This window comes from Schistocerca serialis, chromosome 12, assembly GCF_023864345.2.
Source record: "Schistocerca serialis cubense isolate TAMUIC-IGC-003099 chromosome 12, iqSchSeri2.2, whole genome shotgun sequence".
Lineage (NCBI taxonomy): Eukaryota > Metazoa > Arthropoda > Insecta > Orthoptera > Acrididae > Schistocerca > Schistocerca serialis.
Window position 1 is genome coordinate 27,826,827 of NC_064649.1, and position 22,718 is coordinate 27,849,544.

At 44.9% G+C, this 22,718-nt stretch overlaps 1 protein-coding gene across 1 annotated transcript in view; it reads right to left on the reverse strand.

The window, feature by feature from the left end:
• Positions 1 to 22,718, reverse strand: part of LOC126428111 (corticotropin-releasing factor-binding protein) — a 1,025,460-nt gene that overhangs the window by 143,508 nt on the left and 859,234 nt on the right. Inside the window, exon 4 of the mRNA XM_050090015.1 lies at positions 17,803 to 18,005. Coding sequence (XP_049945972.1) covers positions 17,803 to 18,005 — 203 coding nt within the window. The remainder of the gene's footprint in view (positions 1 to 17,802; positions 18,006 to 22,718) is intronic.

The following is a 22,718-nucleotide window of genomic DNA, read 5'->3' on the forward strand; positions in this document are numbered from 1 at the left end:
CTACTTTAAGTGTCAAATTTCCTAATCTAATTCCCTCAGCATCACCCGACGTAATTCGACTACATTACATTATCCTCGTTTTACTTTTGTTGATGTTCATCTTATATCCTCCTTTCAAGACACTGTCCATTCCGTTCAGCTGCTCTTCCAAGTCCTTTGCTGTCTGTGACAGAATTACAATGTCATCGGCGAACCTCAAAGTTTTTATTTCTTCTCCATGGATTTTAATTCCTACTCCGAATTTTTCTTTCGTTTCCTTTACTGATTGCTCAATATACGGATTGAATAACATCGGGGAGAGGCTACAACCCTGTCTCACTCCCTTCCCAACCACTGCTTCCCTTTCCTGTCCCTCGACTCTTGTAACTGCCATCTGGTTTCTGTACAAATTGTAAATAGCCTTTCGCTCCCTGTATTTTACCCCTGCCACCTTTAGAGTTTGAAACACAGTATTCCTGTCAACATTGTCAAAAGCTTTCTCTGAGTCTACAAACGCTAGAAACGTAGGTTTGCCTTTCCTTAATCTTTCTTCTAAGATAAGTCGCAAGGTCAGTACTGCCTCACGTGTTCCAATATTTCTACGGAATCCAAACTGATCTTCCCCGAGGTCGGCTTCTACCTGTTTTACATTCGTCTGTAAAGAATTTGTCTAAGTATTTTGCAGCTGTGACTTATTAAACTGATAGTTCGGTAATTTTCACATATGTCAACACCTGCTTTCTTTGGGATTGGAATTATTACATTCTTCTTGAAGTCTGAGGGTATTTCGCCTGTCTCATACATCTTGCTCACCAGATGGTAGAGTTTTGTCAGGACTGGCTCTCCGAAGGCTGTCAGTAGTTCTAATGGAATGTTGTCTACTCCCAGGGCCTTGTTTCAGCTCAGGTCTTTCAGTGCTCTGTCAAACTGTTCACACAGTATCATATCTTTCATTTCATCTTCCTCTATGTCCTCTTCCATTTCCATAACATTGTCCTCAAGTACATCACCATTATATAGACCCTCTATATACACCTTCCACCTTTCTGCTTTCCCTTCTTTGCTTAGAACTGGGTTCCCATCTGAGCTCTTGATATTCATGCAAGTGGTTCTCTTTTCTCCAAATGTCTCTTCAATTTTCCTATAGGCAGTATCTATCTTACCCGTAGTGAGATAAGCCTCTACATCCTTGCATTTGTCTTCTAGCCATCCCTGCTTAGCCATTTTGCACTTCCCGTCGATCTCATTTTTGAGATGTTTGTATTCCTTTTTGCGTGTTTCATTTACTGCATTTCTATATTTTCTCCTTTCATCAATTAAATTCAATATTTCTTCTGTTACCCAAGGATTACTAGTAGCCCTCGTCTTTTTACCTACTTGATCCTCTGCTGCCTTCACTACTTCATCCCTCAGAGCTACCCATTCTTCGTCTACTGCATTTCTTTCCCCCATTGCCGTCAATTGATCCCTTATGCTTTCCCTGAAACTCTGTACAACCTCTGGTTTAGTCAGTTTATCCAAGTCCCATCTCTTGTATTACATTTTCTATTTTGTTTACCTTGCTGCCGATTTGAATGTATTTCTTTCCTTGCTTTTCAACAAAAATGACTTACCGAGGTACTTTTTGCATAACTGGGTCTTTCGATTTTGTATATATTTCTTTTCATGTTACAGAGACTTTGTTTTCTAAAAGGTATGCAGCTAGACGAATACTTTTTGGACTCACTGTAGGTCTTTATTTTGGAACTCGGTAGGCCTGCGTGTTTTTAGAATATCATGGCTTCCTTTGGGGCGATGGTGCGGGGTCTCATCCATCACGGCTGTTTGTCTCGTAAGTGAGTCGTTTGAGGCTTCAGCGGCTACAGGGCTTCACTTTGCCGGGCGGACGGCAGAGCCGACGACAAAGAAAGACGTCACAATTGTCGCGCATGCGCACGCCGAGCGGGAGCCATTGCCTGCAATCAGGGTGGGGTGCAGTGTTTAGACTTGCAAAGAGGCCGCCCAACCGGCTGGGATTACTTCTTTTGTGCGGCCGTCGCTTTGAGTCGGTCTCTGTCCTCCTCCGCTGGCTGTGTCGGCAGACGGCTCAGATGAGGCAGCCGTTCAGACGGGCAAGAGGGCGCTTCGCTTCGCGCTATCCGCGTTCTTCAGCCAGCACAGCTGATGGCGTTGTACGACTACCGGATGCAGAGAGCGTCGAGGGACTCCTTTCTTTTATCTCGCCTACAGCATTCGAATCGCATCTGTCATCGCCTTGAGTCAAAAGAAACGTGTCACCATCTCTTACCGCACGGAAAGTAGCTTCCACTTTCGGTAACTATTCGTTTGAAGGGAGTTACTGACAGAGTGCTCTGAGAAAAGGTGTGTAAAGGATAGCGCAGCTGGAGTTGTCAGAGAAAGCGAGGTCGGACGCCGGATGGAAATTTCTGTCAGTACCCACCGGATGATCTAAAAGTCAGTATAAATTTGATAACTTAATAAACCATGGAATAATGTAGATAGAGAGGTAAAAATTGACACACATGCTGGGAATGACATGGGGTTTTATTACAACAACAACAAAAAAAGAACAATGTTCACAAAATGTCCGACAGATGGCGCTGGAGAGCTACCGTGACGGTGAGAGGTACGCCGATATGTTACAGAATCGCATCATCCCCAGCCGGACTGATAAACAATTGCTGGAAAGTACGATGTTTATGCAGGATGGCGCTCCACCCCATATTGCTAGACGCGTGAAAGATCTCTTGCGCGCGGCGTTTGGTGATGATCGTGTGCTCAGCCGCCACTTTCGTCATGCTTGGCCTCCCAAGTCCCCAGAGCTGAGTCCGCGCGATTACTGGCTGTGGGGTTACCTGAAGTCGCAAGTGTATCGTGGTCGACCGACATCTCTAGCGATGCTGAAAGACAACATCCGACGCCAATGCCTCACCATAACTCCGGACATGCTTTACAGTGCTGTTCACAATATTATTCCTCGACTACAGCTATTGTTGAGTAATGATGGTGGACATATTGAGCATTTCCTGTAAAGAACATGATCTTAGCTTTGTCTTACTTTGTTATGCTAATTATTGCTATTCTGATCAGATGAAGCGCCATCTGTCTGACATTTTTTGAACTTTTGTATTTTTTTGGTTCTAATAAAACCCCATGTCATTCCAAGCATGCGTGTCAATTTGTACCTCTCTATCTACATTATTCCGTGATTTATTCAGTTTTCAAATTTATACTGACTTTTTGATCACCCGGTACATTGTACGGGAACGCAGGATGGGCGACACCATGGAGAGGCAACTGCAGCAAGCGACGAAGCAACGTCCTCTTCTCCACGTTGTTCCAGAATGAACAGCGAATACGTTTCACGTAATACAAGTGCCATGAAAACGTAAACAAAACTGAGCTGTCCTACATAGTAGCCCACATGAATAACTCGTTCTTCCAGGTCGTATGCAGTTAACATTTATTTTAATTTCACACTGATGGCTCTCGATCTTCCATCATGATCGAGTCCATCAACATGAGGTGACAAATATAAGGTAGCCAAGGAGGTGGAAACGTTGGTTCTACTATGCCAAGATTGCTTGGTAACTACAACAGGAAAACACAATTAATTAGCAGGAGTACAAAGTAAGGAAGTATTTATTACTTAACTTTGCTGTAATCCATGATCAGTTGGTTGTCAGTTGTAGAAGACGCGACTAGACTAAGCGTCTGTAGAATGACATGATTTACAAGTCACAAATCTTGTGGTGACGAACTAATCTCTCGTAATCTTGAATGTCGAGTCGGGTGAATTTGCAGACTAACTTGGAACTGAGATACAGAGACTTGACGGCAGCAATGACAGCTCCAGGCCATGACTAACATCGGCGCTGGTTGACCACTGAGCGCGGCTACGAACTGTAGACCGGCACAACTGCACTACTCTCCTGTTGCACAATGAAGTGGCCTCGCGGCGAGCATAAGTACTGCGACTGGCTGTTCTTCTGTTCCGTTTATCGAGAGAATCGCATCCGGCGGATCGATCTCTCAGGCGGCGGTCTGGTCGTATGACTGACGGCATCACACACACCAAATTAGTGTTTTTTTTCCCTCCATTTAGGGATTGATCGATGAGAGGATACGGAACATTAAAAGGTCTAATGAACGTATGTCCGGAAATGCATAGTTTCCATGCTAGAGGTCATTTATTCAATCATACATTGTTACAGAGACTGCGTTCTAATACCCGCTGTACCATGCAGCCACATGCTGTGTGTTGAAAATGGTTTACATGTGCCTCAAAGCATGGGTGTACTGTATGCGCCGTATCATGTTCTGTCTCACACGTTCACATCGATCAGGCTGCATCCGAACAGTGTCAAAGGCGGCATGAATAAGCTGTTCCATTGTCTCCACATCTGGAATGGGCTCTGCATACACGATACTTTTGAGATGGCCCCATAACCAGAGATCGCACGGGTTGACATCCGGTGAACGAGCAGGCCATGCAAGTAGACCGCCTCGTCCGATTCATCGACCAGGGAAGACACAATTGAGATGCATCCGGAAGTTAACGGCGAAGTGGGCTGGAGCACCATCATGTAGCAGCCACATAACCCTTCGAATCATCAGAGGAACTTCTTCCAGCGGGGGAGGCAAAGTCACTCCAAGAAATGCAGATAGTTCTGGCTCGTTAGGCGAAGTAGAAGGAAGACTGGTCCCAAATATACGGTCTCCAGTTATCCCGGCGCTCAGATTCAGGCTTCACCGCTGCCGATGGTTGGCTGTCACCAAACCATGTGGGTTCTGCATGACCGTTATGAAACTTAGAAGATATCACTCCGCGTAAAGGTGGCCTCATCAGTGAATAGGATCGATGACACAAATCCCAGATTGTCCGGTGAAGAAACCAGTGGCAAAACTGCTCCCCATGTGGGAAGTCTGTAGCTAAGTGATAAGGGTAGTAACAACTGTAACACACTGTCGTCTGGCGTACCCTGTACTGGTGGGCCAACTGCCTGGTACTAACACGGCGGTCACCTTCGGCAGTGTTAATCACATTTTTCTCCAAGTCTGGTGTCCGAACATTTTAGGTGCGACCTTTATGATGTCCTGCTTCCTGAAACGACCCTGTCTCAGACAAACGGCAAAACACTGTTGAAATCACTGAATGCTGAGGTGGTTGTTGGAGAGGATGGGGCTCCTGATACAACCTTGCTGCCCGCCGCCCGTTGCCATTTCCCTTTTCTAAAGACTAGAAAGTAGCACAGGTCACACCAATATTCAATAAACGAAATAGGAGTAACCCATTGAATTACAGACCCATATCACTGACCTCAATTGGCAGTAGTATTTTGGAGCATATACTGTACTCGAACACTATGAATCACCTTGAAGAAAATGACTTATTGATACATAGCCAACTCGGATTCAGAAAAGATCGTTCTTGTGCCACATAGCTCTTTATTCCCATGAAGTAATGAGTGCTGTCGACAAGGGATCTCAGATCGATTCCATATTCCTAGATTCGCGGAAGGCTTTTGATACCGTTCCTCACAAGCGATTATTAAATTGCGCGCATATGGAGTATCGCCTCAGTTGTGTGACTGGATTCGTTATTTCCTCTGAGAGTGGTCACAGTTCGTAGTGATAGACGGTGAATCGTCGAGTAGAACAGAAGTTATATCTGGCTTTCCTGCCAGGTAGCTTCATAGGCCCTCTGCTGTTCCTGATTTACATAAATGATCTAGGTGATAATCTGAGCAGCCCGCTTAGATTGTTTGCAGATGACGCTAAAATTTTCCGTACAGTAAAATAGACGATCAATTCCAATTACAAAATTATCTAGACACAATTTTTGTGTGGTGCGAAAAGTGGTAATTAGCACTAAACAGAGAAAAGTGCGAGGTCATCCACATGGGTACTAAAAGAAATCGGATAAATTTTGATTATACGATAAATCGCACAAATCTAAGGACTGTCAATTCGACTAAATACCTAGGAATTACAGTTACGAACAACTTAAATTGGAAAGACCACATAGATAATATTGTGGGGAAGGCGAAACAAAGACTGCGCTTTGTTGGCAGAACACGTAGAAGATGCGACAAACCCACTAAAGAGACAGCCTACATTACACTTGTCCGTCCTCTGCTGGAATATTGCCTTACCACGTAGGATTGACGGAGGTCATAGAAAAAGTGCAAAGAAGGGCAGCTCGTTTCGTGTTATCGCACAATTGGGGTGAGAGTGTCACTGATATGATACGCGAGTTGGGGTGGCAGTCACTGAAACAAAGGCGGTTTTCTCTGCAGCTAGATGTATTTACGAAATTTCAATCAGCAACTTTCTCTTCCTAATGCGAAAATATTTTGTTGACACCCACCTACTTAGGGAGAAATGATCATCATAATAAAATAAGAGAAATCAGAGCTCGAACGGAAAGATTTAGGAGTTGCTTTTTCCCACGCGCCATTCGAGAGTGGAATGGTAGAGAAGTAGTATGAAAATGGTTTGATGAACCCTCTGCCAGGCACTTGAGTGTGAATTGCAGAGTAACCATGTAGATAGATGCAGATGAGGTAAACACCACGTCGGCAAGCTCTCAACTCGAATACGAAACCTTTGTGTACAATGCTGTAACACATCCACTACAAGGCCAATCAGCAAGAGGTGAATCGGACACAACATTACCAATTACCAGGAGTGGGCGCTAGGGCGTGACGCGTGAGGAGCGACCACCCTCTAGGAGGAAACCACGCATACTGTAACTGTGACTCCGTGGAGTAGACCGTATTAGACCGCAGTCTCTGTAACGGAGTATGACTGAATAAATGGCCTCTAGCATGGAAACCATGCGTTTCCCGACGTAAGTTCATTACACATTTTTGTTCCGACTTCTCTCATCGATCAGTCCCTGGAGTTCATACACAGTGGAAAAAATTTATAAGGGGTGAACAAAAAGTTTCCGTCTGAAGACGGTACAGTCCAGAATCGGTATGCCAATCAGACACAACTGCCGTGAGTAACGAGGCATCGTCCCACCGACGCACGATGTTGACGATATCTGAACACCGTCTCCTGTTGCGTGAAGTAGTCTGCATATCTTCGTCCAACAGGAATAGTCGACCATTCAAGACCTTTTTTAAGTGGGCGAAGGCGTGATAGTCGGATGGGGAGAGATCAGGACTATAGCAGGAGTGCTGGAATGTCTCTACATCTACATGGTTACTCTGAAATTCACACTTAAGTGCCAGGTGAACCATTTTCATACTAGTTCTCTACCATTCCACTCTCGAATGGCGCGTGGGAAAAAGGAACACCTAAATCTTTCCGTTCGAGCTCTGATTTCTCTTATTTTATTATGATGATCATTTCTCCCTATGTAGGTGGGTGTCAACAAAACATTTTCGCATTCGGAAGAGAAAGTTGATGATTGAAATTTCGTAAGTAGTTCTCGCCGCAAAGAAGACTGCCATTGTTTTAGTGACTGCCAGCCCAACTCGCGTGTCATATCAGTGACACTATCACCCCCATTGCACGATAACACGAAACGAGTTGCCCTTCTTTGCACTTTTTCGATGTCCCCCGTCAATCCTACCTGGTAAGGATCCCACACCGCGCAGCAATATTCCAGCAGAGAACGGACAAGTGTAATGTAGGCTGTCTCATTAGTGGGTTTGTCGCATCTTCTAAGTGTTCTGCCAACAAAACGCAGTCTTTGTTTCGCCTTCCCCACAATATTAATGGTTCAAATGGCTATGAGCACTATGGGACTCAACTGCTGAGGTCATTAGTCCCCTAGAACTTAGAACTAGTTAAACCTAACTAACCTAAGGACATCACAAACATCCATGCCCGAGGCAGGATTCGAATCTGCGACCGTAACGGTCGCGCGGTTCCAGACTGAAGCGCCTAGAACCGCTCGGCCACAACAGCCGGCCCCACAATATTATCTATGTCGTCTTTCCAATTTAAGTTGCTCGTAATTGTAATTCCTAGGTATTTAGTCGAATTGACAGCCCTTACATTTGTGCGATTTATCATATACCCTAGATTCATCTGATTTCTTTTAGTACCCATGTGGATGACCTCGCACTTTTCTTTGTTTAGCGCCAATTGCCACTTATCGCACCACACAGAAATTCTCTCTAGATCATTTTGTAATTGGAACTGATCGTCTGATGATTTTACTACATGGTAAATTACAGCGTCATCTGCAAATAATCTAAGGGGGCTGCACAAATTATCACCTAGATCATTTATGTAAATCAATATCAGCAGAGGGCCAATGACACTACCCCGTGGAACGCCAGATATCACATATCACTTCTGTTCTACTCGATGATTTAGCGTCCATCACTACGAACTGTGACATCTCCGAGAGGAAATCACGAATCCAGTCACACAACTGAGACGGTACTCTATATGCACGCAATTCCCCCACTTGATTTGGCGTAACTTTTGCTGGCCTCCCAGATCGACCTGTGTGTCGTGTCGAATCGCCATCAGGACGGAACTTGGCGCACCATTCCACAACAGCAGTTTTCTAGAGACAGTCTACCCCATCCACATTCCTCATTCTCCGATGGATGTTCACCAGTGTTTTCCCTTCAGCAAGGAAAAGAAAAAAAGAATAATAGCACATTGGTCCTGTTTGGACGCATTTGGTAATAACGTCGCCATAGTTCACTTTTCCACTTTTGTTTGTTTTGTTTTGCTTTAGGGTGCAAAAAACAAGTGGGTTCATACGCGCTCAAGTCAAAACTATAGAAAACGAACAAAGGGAGGAGTTAAACGACTACGTCAGTCCCAATGGACAGAATAGAAGACAGCTAAAATCAGACACGTGGAAAAAGGGCTAAAAAAACATGCAGAAATAGAAGTCCAAAACCAAAAATTAAATAGGCTTCGCCAATGTACCCACACGGGAAAGAGACTAATCCCTTGCCTACATGTTGGTGCTTATATGCCAGCATCAAAGTTGTGCTGTCTTGCGTATACTGCCGGCCGTTGTGGCCGAGCGGGTGTGGCCGAGCGGTTCTAGGCGCTTCAGTCTGGGGGAACTGCGCGACCGCTACGGTCGCAGTTTCCAATCCTGCCTCGGGCATGGATGTGTGTGATGTCCTTAGGTTAGTAAGGTTTAAGTAGTTCTATGTTCTAGGGTACTGATGACCTCAGATGTTATGTCCCATAATCCTCAGAGCCATTTGAACCATTTTTGTTGCGTATACTCTGCAACAACGCCCTCAAACTGAAATTTCTTGATCGCTCCTTACATATAAGGATACAAAACAAATTGTCCTTCGTTGTCATGGGTACAAAGCAAACAAATTAATGAAATTATAATGAAATCCAGACCTTTAGCTGCTTACAGGCTTTGATAAATATCAATGGGGATTTCATTATAATATCATTCTTCGAGAGCTGCAAGATCACCAATGGTATCTGTACAGATACCAGCTTCATGAACGAATAAATAGTCTATAAACCAATCGATTATAAGTTTCAAAGAAAAAATGACGGTGGCAGGAGTCACAGAACAATTCTTGCCATCAGTTACCTCTGCCACCTGTTAGTGGAGTCCGAACAATCAAAGTCCTTTCGGCCGGTGAGTGCCGGCAACTACAGCTGACAGTCCAAGTTTCACTTAAGAATACGTTTTAGAGCACTGGTCCCACGGGAGGCCCAGTTGGAGGAGGCGAAGTTCCCTGGCCGACGTTTGGTCACTTGTAATGGCCGCGGTGAGCTATCTTTCAGATTGGACTGCTGCTGGAAACGCGAATTGTAGATACTGATGGTCGATCTGAGTCAGAACTCCTTGCTGTGGTTGAGCGAACTGCACTGCCAGAGTATGGCCGGGCGCCGAACTGAACACACACCCAGGGGGAGTGGTATCTCCTCGATACTCGGTTGGCACGTGTTTTCAGAGGCAAAGTGGCTCTTCTCCCCATGGCGCTGTCCGGGATGCAGGCGCCGCACGTCTCGTAACTGGTATGTCTCGTGCTGAAGTTAGAGCCACACTTCTCCATGGCGCTAGCTACAAAGGTTGATATTTTTAAAAATAGTGAGAATCCGATATATTGATATTTAGCATAATAACATGTTTAGCCCTCGATATATCAAAAATATTATCGATATGTCGGTGTGCCGACGATTAAAGTGCCGACGATTAAAGTGCTGACGATTAAAGTGCCGACGATTAAAGTGCCGACGATTAAAGTGCAGACGATGAAAGTGCCGACGATGAAAGTGCTGGAAGTATACTGTCAGTTTTAGAGCTGTATATTTAAGTATTGATTTATTATTAGACATTCTGATCATTAACAAGCTAGCAGCCTGCCTGTAAAATTAGAGCAAGAATTGAAAGGAAAATGATGCTTGTTCGGGCCTGGTGGTAACCACTTTGCTAGCATGATAACTGCAGGGTAAGCGGCACAATCAAAGGTGTCCGATGGGTCCGCCGCTCGGTTTCGTCGCATACCGGATTTGTCGGGTGTCGACTTGCCTGTTTCCCCATTCCTGCAAATTCCAGCGACCTAGCGATTGTAGTGTCAAAATTACGTGGAGAAGTTGAACGTTACAGTTTCTTTTGGTAGCCCCGAGCGTCGATTACGTTAGCATTTCCCCTCATGTGTCTCAGCCCACCGCAAAGACCAGTCTCGTCATTTAGATTTTTATTCATCAGTTTCAGAAACTGTTTCTGAAACACGCCGATATGAAGAAATAACACACAAGTTGCGTTAAGAATTATTCTTTGTGCCTTGTATACTTGCTTCACACAGTCAAAGAGAATGACAGGACGTGATAAAAGCTCAGAAAGTAGTAACACTTCTTCACATACTGAAAGTAAAATTATGTTCCAAAAGACCAAGTTCAAATATTTATCGGAAATTGCGAAAAGAAAATTATAAAATAAAAATATCGACTCTCGATATTGCCGTTTCGATATCAATATATCGATGGAAGAAATATCGCTGGTTCGATATTTTAACAACAGCTCTTGTGTCGGCTGTTGATACACTTCAAAACAGACAGACACGTTTCGAACACAAACCAGCTTGTTGTGGACACGCCGTGCCTGCCCTACTGTTGGCGTCTGGGTCTGTCAAACGAGTGACGCCTGCAGAGCCAGAGCACAGGCAATTTGCCGACCACGTCTGTGCAGCGGGTAGCCGTGACTACAGGGGTAAGCCTGGGCTACATCGTAAATTCCACGCAAAAGTCTTGGCGGGCACGTCGGTACCGATCGACTGCCATGTCGTCCTCCACCACTAGCGTCATTGGATGTCATATGCACGGGTGTGGGGTTAGCACACCGCTCTCCCGGCTGTTGTCAGTTTTAGAGACCTAAAGCTGCTACTTCACAAGTAGAATCGTGAGGCTCAGAGCATCGCGTTCCAGTCCTCCCAAGGCAAAATCCATGGCAGTACCGGCAATCGAAACCGGATCTTCCGCAAGGCAATCAGCAGCGCTGCCCGTCAGCTGTGGAGTTAGCTAATACAGGTGCGTTACCTTTACCAATTACATTCATTGATATCACGCAAACAAAGGAACAACTGACCATATAGCAAAGGACTGTGCGGTTCATCTGTATCTAAACTTAACAAACCGCTGCGAAGTACATGTCACAGGCTGCTTTCTAAATGCACCAATTATTACGGTTTCTTCTCGTTCCACTCTTGCATAAAGCGCAGGGAGGAAAATGGATCTGATTGCGCTGTAATTAGACTAACAAGGAGAAGTCGCCAGCGGTGCGACCGGGTTTTTGAAACTGTCTATACGGTGATGTAGGTTAAGATCCCAGGTATGACACACTGCAGTCATTCAGCCTGGTGGGTCATCGTTCGCGAGTAATCGATGAAAAAAATTCAGAATTTAGTGTAATACTTAATAGCGTTAGAGAAAGTTACATGACCTAGTTCGAATCCGTGGCGTACTGGACAGGATAACAGCTTTGCACGCAGGAGGCTATGGATCCGTACATCATCGGGTGCAATAACATTTTTTGATTTTTAAATCTTTATCGAAATTACCTCGATCATCAATTTTAGTCAATTAATCGTTTTAAATGTAATTTCTTATTTCTATTCTTTTGTCACATCATTTTATCACTTTTTTTCATTTTCACTTTATAGCATCCTTTTTCCAATCGGAATTTTTATGAATATGAATTCAATTATATTTGCCTATTATAATACACAATTATCTGAAAAGTTACAGACAAATAAGAAATAATCTATTTATATTTGTGCAATGGTGAGAAAAATGTAGTTTTGTTACCAGATGTGCAATTTTCTTTGCACGGTAATCGTCGTACACACATTTAAAATATAACCTAAATACCTACTGCACTATAGACAAAATAACGCACATGAAAATATAAGTAAAAACGGGTTTATAACTAAAACGAAATACAAGCAAAAAGAGAAATAGATATAATGAACACAATAATGTGGAAGAAAAAACCAGGTTATAAAAGAAAAAAATTAAATCTAAATTAATACATAAAATTAATTAGGAACACATGAACAAAGATTTCAAGTGGAGAAAGAATGGTAGGTTGGTTGGTTTGGTGCAGAGGAGCACACAGCAAGGCCATCGGTCGCATCAGATTAGGAAAGGAAGTCGGCCGTATTGTTTCAAAGGAACCATCCCGGCATTTGCCTGAAGTGATTTAGGGCAATCACGAAAAATCTGAATCAGTATGGCCGGACGCGGGTTTGAACCGCCGTCCTCCCGAATGCGAGCCCAGTAGGTTAACCACTGCGCCGCCTCAAAAAATGGCTCTGTGGACTCTGGGACTTAACAGCTGTGGTCATCAGTCTCCTAGAACTTGGAACTACTTAAACCTAACTAACCTAAGGACATTACACAAATCCATGCCCGAGGCAGGATTCGAACATGCGGTCGCGGTTCCAAACTGAAGCGCCTAGAACCGCTCGACCACAATGGCCGGCGCGCCACCTCACTTGGTGAAAGAGTGACAGGAAGGAAAATGAGAGCAAATGAAGATGCTGATATGATTAAAATTATGCGCCAAAAGAATGAAATTAAATAATTACATTTAAAGGAATTAATCAAATAAACGTATTGATCGCGGTTATTTCGGTAAAGATTTACGAACAACGTTTTACTGCATCTGATGAGGTTCGAACCCACACCGTCAATTACACGCAAACAAGGGTCCACCAGGATGAATGGCCGCAGTGTGTGATACCTGGGATCTTATGAGACTGGCGCGAACTTTGGATAGACATCATCGTTGACATGTAGACGCACGCCTACGAACTTTCGTTTACACTACTGGCCATTGAAATTGCTACACCAAGAAGAAATGAAGATGATAATCGGGTATTCATTGGACAAATATACTGTACTAGAAATGACATGTGATTACATTTTCACGCAATTTGGGTGCATACAACCTGAGAAATCGGTACCCAGAACAACCACCTCTGGCCGTAGTAAGGGCCTTGATACCCCTGGGCATTGAGTCAAACAGAGCTTGGATGGCGTCCACAGGTACAGCTGCCCATGCAGCTTCAACACGATACCACAGTTCATCAAGAGTACTGACTGGCGTATTGTGACGAGCCAGTTGCTCGGCCACCATTGACCAGACGTTTTCAATTGGAGCGAGATCTGGAGAATGTGCTGGCCAGGGTAGCAGTCGAACATTTTCTGTATCCAGAAAGGGCCGTACAGGACCTGCAACATGCGGCATGCGGTCGTGCATTATTCTGCTGAAATGTAGGGTTTCGGGGGGATCGAATGAAGGGTAGAGCGACGGGTCGAAAAACATCTGAAATGTAACGTCCACTGTTCAAAGTGCCGTCGATGCGAACAAGAGGTGACCGAACGTGTAACCAATGGCACCCCATACCGTCACGCCGGGTGATACGCTAGTATGGCGATGACGAATACACGCTTCCAATGTGCGTTCACCGCGATGTCACCAAACACGGATGCGACCATCATGATGTCGTAAACAGAACCTGGATTCATCCGAAAAAATGCCATTTTGCCATTCGCCCACCCAGGTTCGTCGTTGAGTACACCATCGCAGGCGCTCCTGTCTGTGATGCAGCGTCAAGGATAACCGCAGCCACGGTCTCCGAGCTGATAGTCCATGCTGCTGCAAACGTCGCCGAACTGTTCGTGCAGATGGTTGTTGTCTTGCAAATGCCCCATCTGTTGACTCAGAGATCGAGACGCTGCTGCACGATCCGTTACAGCCATGCGGATGAGATGGCTGTCATCTCGACTGCTAGTGATACGAGGCCGTCGGGATCCAGCACGGCGTTCCGTATTACGCTCCTGAACCCACCGATTCCACATTCTGCTAACAGTCATTGGATCTCGACCAACGCGAGCAGCAATGTCCCGATACGATAAACCGCAATCCTGGTAAGCTACAATCCGACGTTTATCAAAGTCGGAAACGTGATGGTACGCATTTCTTACACGAGACATAACAACAACGTTTCACCAGGCAACGCCGGTCAACTGCTGTTTGTGTATGAGAAGTCGGTTGGAAACTTTCCTCATGTCAGCACGTTGTAGGGTGTCCCCACCGGCGCCAGCCTTGTGTGAATGCTCTGAAAAGCTGATCATTTGTATACCACAGCATCTTCTTCCTGCCGGTTAAATTTCGCGTCTGTAGCACGTCATCTTCATGGTGTAGAAATTTTAATGGCCAGTAGTGTATTTCTCACAACTCTTTCTTGATGTTGTGATTTTTTTCGGCTATGTACAACATAATTTGTGTGTTTTGCTTTCTCCATGAAATTGTTACGGAGCCACGACCAGCTTGCAAAGTGTATGGTTGACATCTTGGCTGCACGGTTTCGTGGGGTGTGCAGCACACACTAACCCCACGATCAACTCTTAATAACTGGAATCGGGACTTATCTGACCAGGTCACGGTTTTCGGGTCGTCTGTGGTGCAAGCAATATGGTCACGAGGCCAGGGGAGGCGCTGCAGGCGATGTCGCGATGTTAGCGAAGCCACTTGCATCGGTCGTCTGCTGCCGTAGCCCATTAACGCCACCGAGCGAGGTGGCGCAGTGGTTAGCACACTGGACTCGCATTCGGGAGGACGACGGCTCAATCCCGTCTCCGGCCATCCCGATTTAGGTTTTCCGTGATTTCCCTAAATCGCTTCAGGCAAATGCCGGGATGGTTCCCTTGAAAGGGCACGGCCGATTTCCTTCCCCATCCTTCCCTCATCCGGGCTTGCGCTCCGTTTCTAATGACCTCGTTGTCGACGGGACGTTAAACATTAATCTTCCCCTCCTCCCATTAACGCCAAATTTCGCCGCACTGTCCTGACAAATTCGTTCATCGTAAGTCCCACATTGATTTCTGCGATTACTTCACGCAGTGTTGCTTGTTTATTAGAACTGGCAACTCTAGCGAACGCCGCTTCTCTTGGTCGTTAAGTGAAGGCAGTCCGCAACTGCGTTGACTATGGTTAAAGGTAATGTCAGAAATCTGGTATTCGCGGCCAATTCTTGACGGTGTCGATCTCGGGATACTGACTTCTCGAACGATTTCCGAAATGGAATCTCCCATGCGTGTAACTCTAAATACCATTCCGCGTTCAAAGTCTGTTGATTGCCGTCGCGTGGCAATAATGACATGACGAACCTTTTCACACGAACCACCAGAGTACAAGTGTCAGGTCCGCCGATACAGTGCCCTTTTATACCTTGCGTATGCGATACTACCGCCCTTTGCATACAGGGTGGTCCACTGATCGTGACCGGGCCAAATATCTCACGAAATAAGCGCCAAACGAAAAAACTACAAATAACGAAACTTGCCTAGCTTGAAGGGGGAAACCAGATGGCGCTATGGTTGGTCCGCTAGATGGCGCTGCCATAGGTCAAACGGATATCAACAGCGTTTTTTTAAATAGGAATCCCCATTTCTATTACATATTCGCGTAGTACGTAAAGAAATATCAATGTTTTAGTTGGACCACTTTTTACGCTTTGTGGTAGATGGCGCTGTAATAGTCACAAACATGTGGCTCACAATTTTAGACTAACAGTTGGTAACAGGTAGGTTTTTTTAAATTAAAATACAGAACGTAGGTACATTTGAACACTTTATTTCGGTTGTTACAATGTGATACATGTACCTTTGTGAACTCATCATTTCTGAGAACGCAAGCTGTTACAGCGTGATTACCTGTAAATATCACATTAATGCAGTAAACGCTCAAAATGATGTCAGTCAACCGCAGTTCATTTGGCTATACGTGTAACGACATTCCTCTCAACAGCGAGTAGTTGGCCTTCCGTAATGTTCGCACATGCATTGACAATGCGCTGACGCATGTTGTCAGGCGTTGTCGGTGGATCACGATAGCAAATATCCTTCATCTTTCCCCACAGAAAGAAATCTGGGGACGTCAGATACAGTGAACGCGTGGGTCATGTTATGGTGCTTCGACGACCAATCCACCTGTCATGAAATATGCTATTCAAAACTGCTTCAACCGCACGCGAGCTATGTGCCGTACATCCATCATGTTGGAAGTATATCGCCATTCTGTCATGCAGTGAAACATCTTGTAGAAATATCGGTAGAACATTACGTAGGAAATCAGCATACCTTGCACCATTTAGATTGCCATCGATAAAATGGGGGCCAATTATCCCTCCTCCCATAATGCCGCACCATACATTAACCCGCCAAGGTCGCTGATGTTCCACTTGTCGCAGGCATAGCGGATATGCCGTTGCCCAATAGTGCATATTATGCCGGTTTACGTTACCGCTGTTGGTGAATGACGCTTCGTGGCTAAATAGAACGCGTCCAAAAGTCTGTCATCGTCCCGTAATTTCTGTTGTGCCCAGTGGCAGAACTGTACACGACGTCGCCATGCAATTCCTGGTGCATAGAAATATCGATGTTGATGTTGATTTAGCATTCTCAACACCGACGTTTTTGAGATTCCCGATGTTTGCGCAATTTGTCTCCTACTGGTGTGCCGATTAGTCACGGCAGTAGCTAAAACACGTACTTGGGCATCGTGATTAGTTGCAGGTCGTGGTTGACGTTTCACACGTGGCTGAACACTTCCTGTTTCCTTAAATAACGTAACTATCCGGCGAACGGTCCGGACACTTGGATGATGTCGTCCAGGATACCGAGCAGCATACTAGCACACGCGCGTTGGGCATTTTGGTCACAATAGCCATACATCAACACGATATCGACCTTTTCCGCAATTGGTAAATGGTCCATTTTAATACGGGTAATGTATCACGAAGCAAATACCGCCCGCACTGGCGGAATGTTACCTGATACCACGTACTTATACGTTTGTGACTGTTACAGCGTCATTTATCACAAAGCGAAAAAAGTGGTCCAACTAAAACATTCATATTTCTTTGTGTATTACACGAATATGTAATAAAAACCGGGGTTCCTATTTAAAGAAACGCAGTTGCTATCCGTTTGACCTATGGCAGCGCCATCTAGCGGGCTAATCGTAGCGCCATCTGGTTTCCCCCTTCAAGCTAGACGAGTTTCGTTCTTTGTAGGTTTTTCGCTTGATGCTTATTTCGTGAGATATTTGGCCCGGTCACTATCAATGGACCACCCTGTATGCGCATATCACTACTCCATGACTTTGATCAACTCAGTGTATTCTTGTCATAGTCGCGGTAGCATTAAATCTAGAGCCAATACTGTTCACAGTGGATGTGGTCTAAGAAAATTTAACAACTTTTGAGTAGAGATGTATCAAACTTTCGAGAAACGCGCGGCGCAGCTGTGCATAGTTCAGTGTATTGTGCCGAACGTCGTGTTGCGTGTACTCACCGAGACTAGCCCGCCGGTCTCGCAGGGAACGTCCAGGAAGTCAAAGTGCACCTCGATGGCCCTGTCGGGGTCTGCCAGCAGGTAGACGCCGCACACCGGCACCTCGGGGGCGGCGCCGGGTGTCAGGACGCCGTGCGGGGGCGGTGGGGGCGGGCCCGCCTTGTAGAAGAACTGGCCTCCCTCCGACGTCACCGTCACGCAGTCTGCAGGCAGAGGAAACAGCGCTGTCAGCAAAAAGTCTCCTCCTCTAGTGTGTAAACCCCAACCCCACAGAAACTGTATTTTATATCATGATAGAAGCTGAAGAAAAGAATTAAAATTTGTGCCACAGCCAGACTTGAAGACGGGTCTCCTTCTTGCTAGATAGAGGTTGTAAGACATCCTAGTCTCCTGACATTCATTGCTTACATATTCCGCCCTCACAATCATATTCCGCACATCAAGACGCTTCATTCGAACCCAAACTCAATAAGTTAAAGTCAATGTTGTATGAATTTATGTAAATGATACGCAAATAACAAGTGCACACCGGGGTTGAAGTACTCGAGGCTGGCATACACACATGCATTCCAGACACGACGGTCACAGGAGCTTTTAGTTTGAGAGAGGCAGATCGCACGCCGGGAGGCCGATCACTTCAGAGGACGAGTCAACCTCGATCGCCCGTGGAGCGGACAGCGTTTGCCCGAGTGAAAGGGGAGAATGACCCCATGTTCAGCTTAGAGGCAAATTCCGCTACATTGTGTGGGAGCATCCAGCCTACGCATTCTTTACGAATATAGCACGCAGTTTCAGAGGTTTTCACAGGGAGACAGCAAACGACAAACGCCAATACTACAGATTTCCGGATTGGTCGCCTTAAACGAAACGTCATTCTCCCATTTTAGAAGAGCAATGCAGATTGGCAGACGATATTTCTGACGCCTTGAGCTGAAGGAGTAATGGAAGAGACCGAAAGATATACCCCTTCACGTCTCACGTGGAGAAGGGCCGTTCCGTTGCCGCTCTTGGAGCGAGAACACGTAACGAGAGCGTGCGCGCTCGTACGTGTACTCAAAGAGCGAGGAACAAGTCTCTCCTCAGTACTTTACTGGGAGAGCGCCTCTGTTGAGAGCGAATAGGAGCGCAACTCTATATTGAGTCCTTGCGATTAAGTGTTGTTCACTGTGTTGGCTGCCAGACTTATTGTGCGGTGTGAATGGACAGAGTAATAGTTAAAAGCCTGCGAGCGAATTTTTGAGTGGCATCGCGGTGGACTGGTTATCTGACCAATGTACCACGCCAATAGTTAGACTAGGGGCGAGTAGGAATCCTTGAGTTTGATTGGTGAAGGTCAATCCAGATAGATCGAGAGTTATCTTATTTGTCAGCAGCGAGCGGCGCAGACAGCAGTCATCGCAGCTTACGGTATTGTGCGCTACAGCTCTTGCGAGCCCCATATTTCCTCCACAACAGTACACTTCACTTTATTTCACACACAACAGCCTCGACCGTACCTAGCAACGTTCTAATGGATAATTATTCAAGTTGAGTAGGTGCAGCTCTCAGCCATTCTGCCAAGTCAATAACAATCTTAAACTTTGTATAGAAATTTCATTAGCGAATCCTATCCTTAAGAGGTAACTTGACATTCCGAAAAGAACCTGGAAATAACTCGTTCAGTTCATAACTAAAAGTGCCATTGTGATTTCTCAGAATTTTTGCAAAATAAATAATAATTTTCGTTAGTCTCATGTTTTTCTTACACTCACTAGCACTACTCCATTACCCAAGTATCCCACTAGTTACGTAAGAAATTTTGTGAAACTTTTTGTCATTTCCTTACAGTGGACGACTCAAGAAGATATTTATTGCTGAAAGTTTTTCAGGCATTTCTCTTCAGAACGTTAGGAGCGTCTGTCTGACTTCTGTAGTAGTGTGGGGGTGGAAATTGCATATTGCAGGAGCTACAGGGTAAAGTGTACATCTCAGATTAATCCGTTGTGCAGAATGACAGAATAGCACCCACTTACTCACGAGGTGCTAGCCATTACACCGCCGTAACAGCAGAGGTAGCAAACCTGCACAGACTACCCGATTACGTACAAAGCTGGGGTGCTATTCCAATACCAGAAAGCCTCGCAATACTGCCGATTTCATCATCTTCATCATCATCATCATCATCATCATCCATCATCATCATCATCTTGGGTAGTCTCCAGCCTCTGGCCGGTTCTGTACGGAAAATAAGCCTCTCCATCGTCTTCTGTCTTGCCACCATTTCTCAGTCTTCATCTTGGTCCTGTCTTCTCCTTTCTTCTGGACGCATTATTCTACTCCTTTCAGACATCTGTCTCCCAGTCTTCCTCTTGGTCTCTTTCCTTCCAGTTTCATCTCGTATATCCTCATTGGTATCCTCTTCTCCTCCATTCTATTAACATTGTCCATACCTTCTCAGCCTTGATTTCTCCGTCTCCTCCTGTAATGGTTACACCTTCATAAACTCTCTGATCCTATCATTTCCTATCCTATCTTTGTCACTCCAATACTGTTTCTCAAAAATTTCATCTCACCAGCTTGTACTTTGCTTTTCTCTCTTCCTTTCACAACCCAGGTTTCTGATACATACCTCAGGATCGGGACATAGTATGACTGGTATGTAACCGTTTTACTGATTTGGGGTACATCCTCGCTCCATATCATGCTTCTGACACTCTTCCGAAATGCTTCTGCTTTTCTCCCCCGCTCGTTCATTTCTCTGTCGTTTTTTTCCATCTTCCTGTATCAGGCTTTCTAGGAATTTGAAACTCTCCACTCTCCTCAAACGTTCCCCACCAATTGTTATTCCCGTTGTTCCTCTCTCCTTCTTTCTTGTTGGGATAATAATCCCACTACCGATTTAAGAAGGGGGAAAGAGGTTGAAGTGGTGAACTGAAGTCCGTGTAAGGGAGGGCAGTGGACTAGGGTCATCCGTTCAGCTGTGCAACCTATACTGCTCTGGTGCTGTCATGGATAGCACATTTGCCTGATAACCAGGAGACCTGGGTCAATTTCTGGCTGCACCACGATTTTCAATTCATTCCTTCAGCTTCTGTTATTATCGAAGATTAAGTTGAGACTCATATGTCTCAAGGGAAATGTAACTCCATCAGATACAAACAAAACATTGTTTAGGGATATTTCCTGAATCTCTATTAGGGAGACCGGAAAGTAAGGCATTCTTGCATTACATTTAAACAGAAATTGATAACAAGTATTTATTTTCATTCAATGAGGCAATCACGCTCGTTATCGGCAATTTTTTGCCGTCTAGTGTGCAAATTTTCAATGGTAGATCGACAAAAATCAGTTAGCGTCTGAGCAAAATATTTGGAAATGGCTTTTTTGATATCGTCCACATTTTCTTGATACTCAGAGAATGTTGTAACGATCGTAATAAAGGGAAACACACATGAGTTCCAGAGTGCAACCAGAAGTCCAGCTAGTAAAGTGACTGTGCGTGCAGAGTGAACAAGAATGGGGTACAAGCTACAGCAGCTCTTCACAAGATATACATTTATGTCGTCAGCGTTAAGCAACACTTGAGGTTGCGTAAAGAGCGAGACAGCTGGGCAGTGGGGGACTGGAAGAGATTCATTCACAGCGATGTTGTCTATAATACAACACACAGTCGGCAGTAATCTTTATTTTACAATTATTGCTGCCTACTTTCCCGCAAATAAACAGGTACTCGTCTGCATTCAGCTTCTTTCTTCTCGTAGACAAATTGAACAGCTTGGTTGGAACCAAGGTACCAGCAGCACGGAGGCACAGAGATGCCGCGTTACTACAGGAGGAGCAGGCTTTCACGCCACACAGTTTATAAAGCTGTAGACAACACTGACATTAATGTTCATATTGTAAACGGGTAGCTGTTTTTGCATGGCCCGTCTGTTTTTTGTGGAGGAGTGTTTAATTTCACTCTACAAAATAGTGATCAGAATAGAGCTGGCAATGGATGGGTGACCATAGCTATTGTACGGTACCCAGGGGACAAAGTGTCGAAAGTTGAAGGACTTGAGGCTCGTAATGATAGAGACATTATTGTGTATCGTACATTTAATGTAGCTGAAGTGTTTAACAGAGATATGGGATCGTCCTATTTTATGTCTACAATGCCTCTTGTTCTAAGGACTAATGTTGTTGTTTGTTGTTGTGGTCTTCAGTCCTCAGACTGGTTTGATGCAGCTCTCCATGCTACTCTATCCTGTGCAAGCTTTTTCATCTCCCAGTACCTACTGCAACCTACATCCCTCTGAATCTGCTTAGTGTATTCATCTCTTGGTCTCCCTCTACGATTTTTACCCTCCACGCTGCCCTCCAATACTAAATTGATGATCCCTTGATGCCTCAGAACATGTCCTACCAACCGATCCCTTCTTCTGGTCAAGTTGTGCCACAAACTTCTCCCCAATCCTATCAATACTTCCTCATTAGTTACGTGATCTACCCATCTAATCTTCAGCACTCTTCTGTAGCACCACAGTTCAAAAGCTTCTATTCTCTTCTTGTCCAAACTATTTATCGTCCATGTTTCACTTCCATACATGGCTACACTCCATACAAATACTTTCAGAAATGACTTCCTGACACTTAAATCTATACTCGATGTTAACAAATTTCTCTTCTTCAGAGCCGCTTTCCTTGCCATTGCCAGTCTACATTTTATATCCTCTCTACTTCGACAATCATCAGTTATTTTGCTCCCCAAATAGCAAAACTCCTTTACTACTTTAAGTGTCTCATTTCCTAATCTAATTCCCTCAGCATCACCCGACTTAATTTGGACTACATTCCATTATCCTTGTTTTGCTTCTGTTGATGTTCATCTTATATCCTCCTTTCAAGACACTGTCCATTCCATTCAACTGCTCTTCCGTCCTTTGCTGTCTCTGACA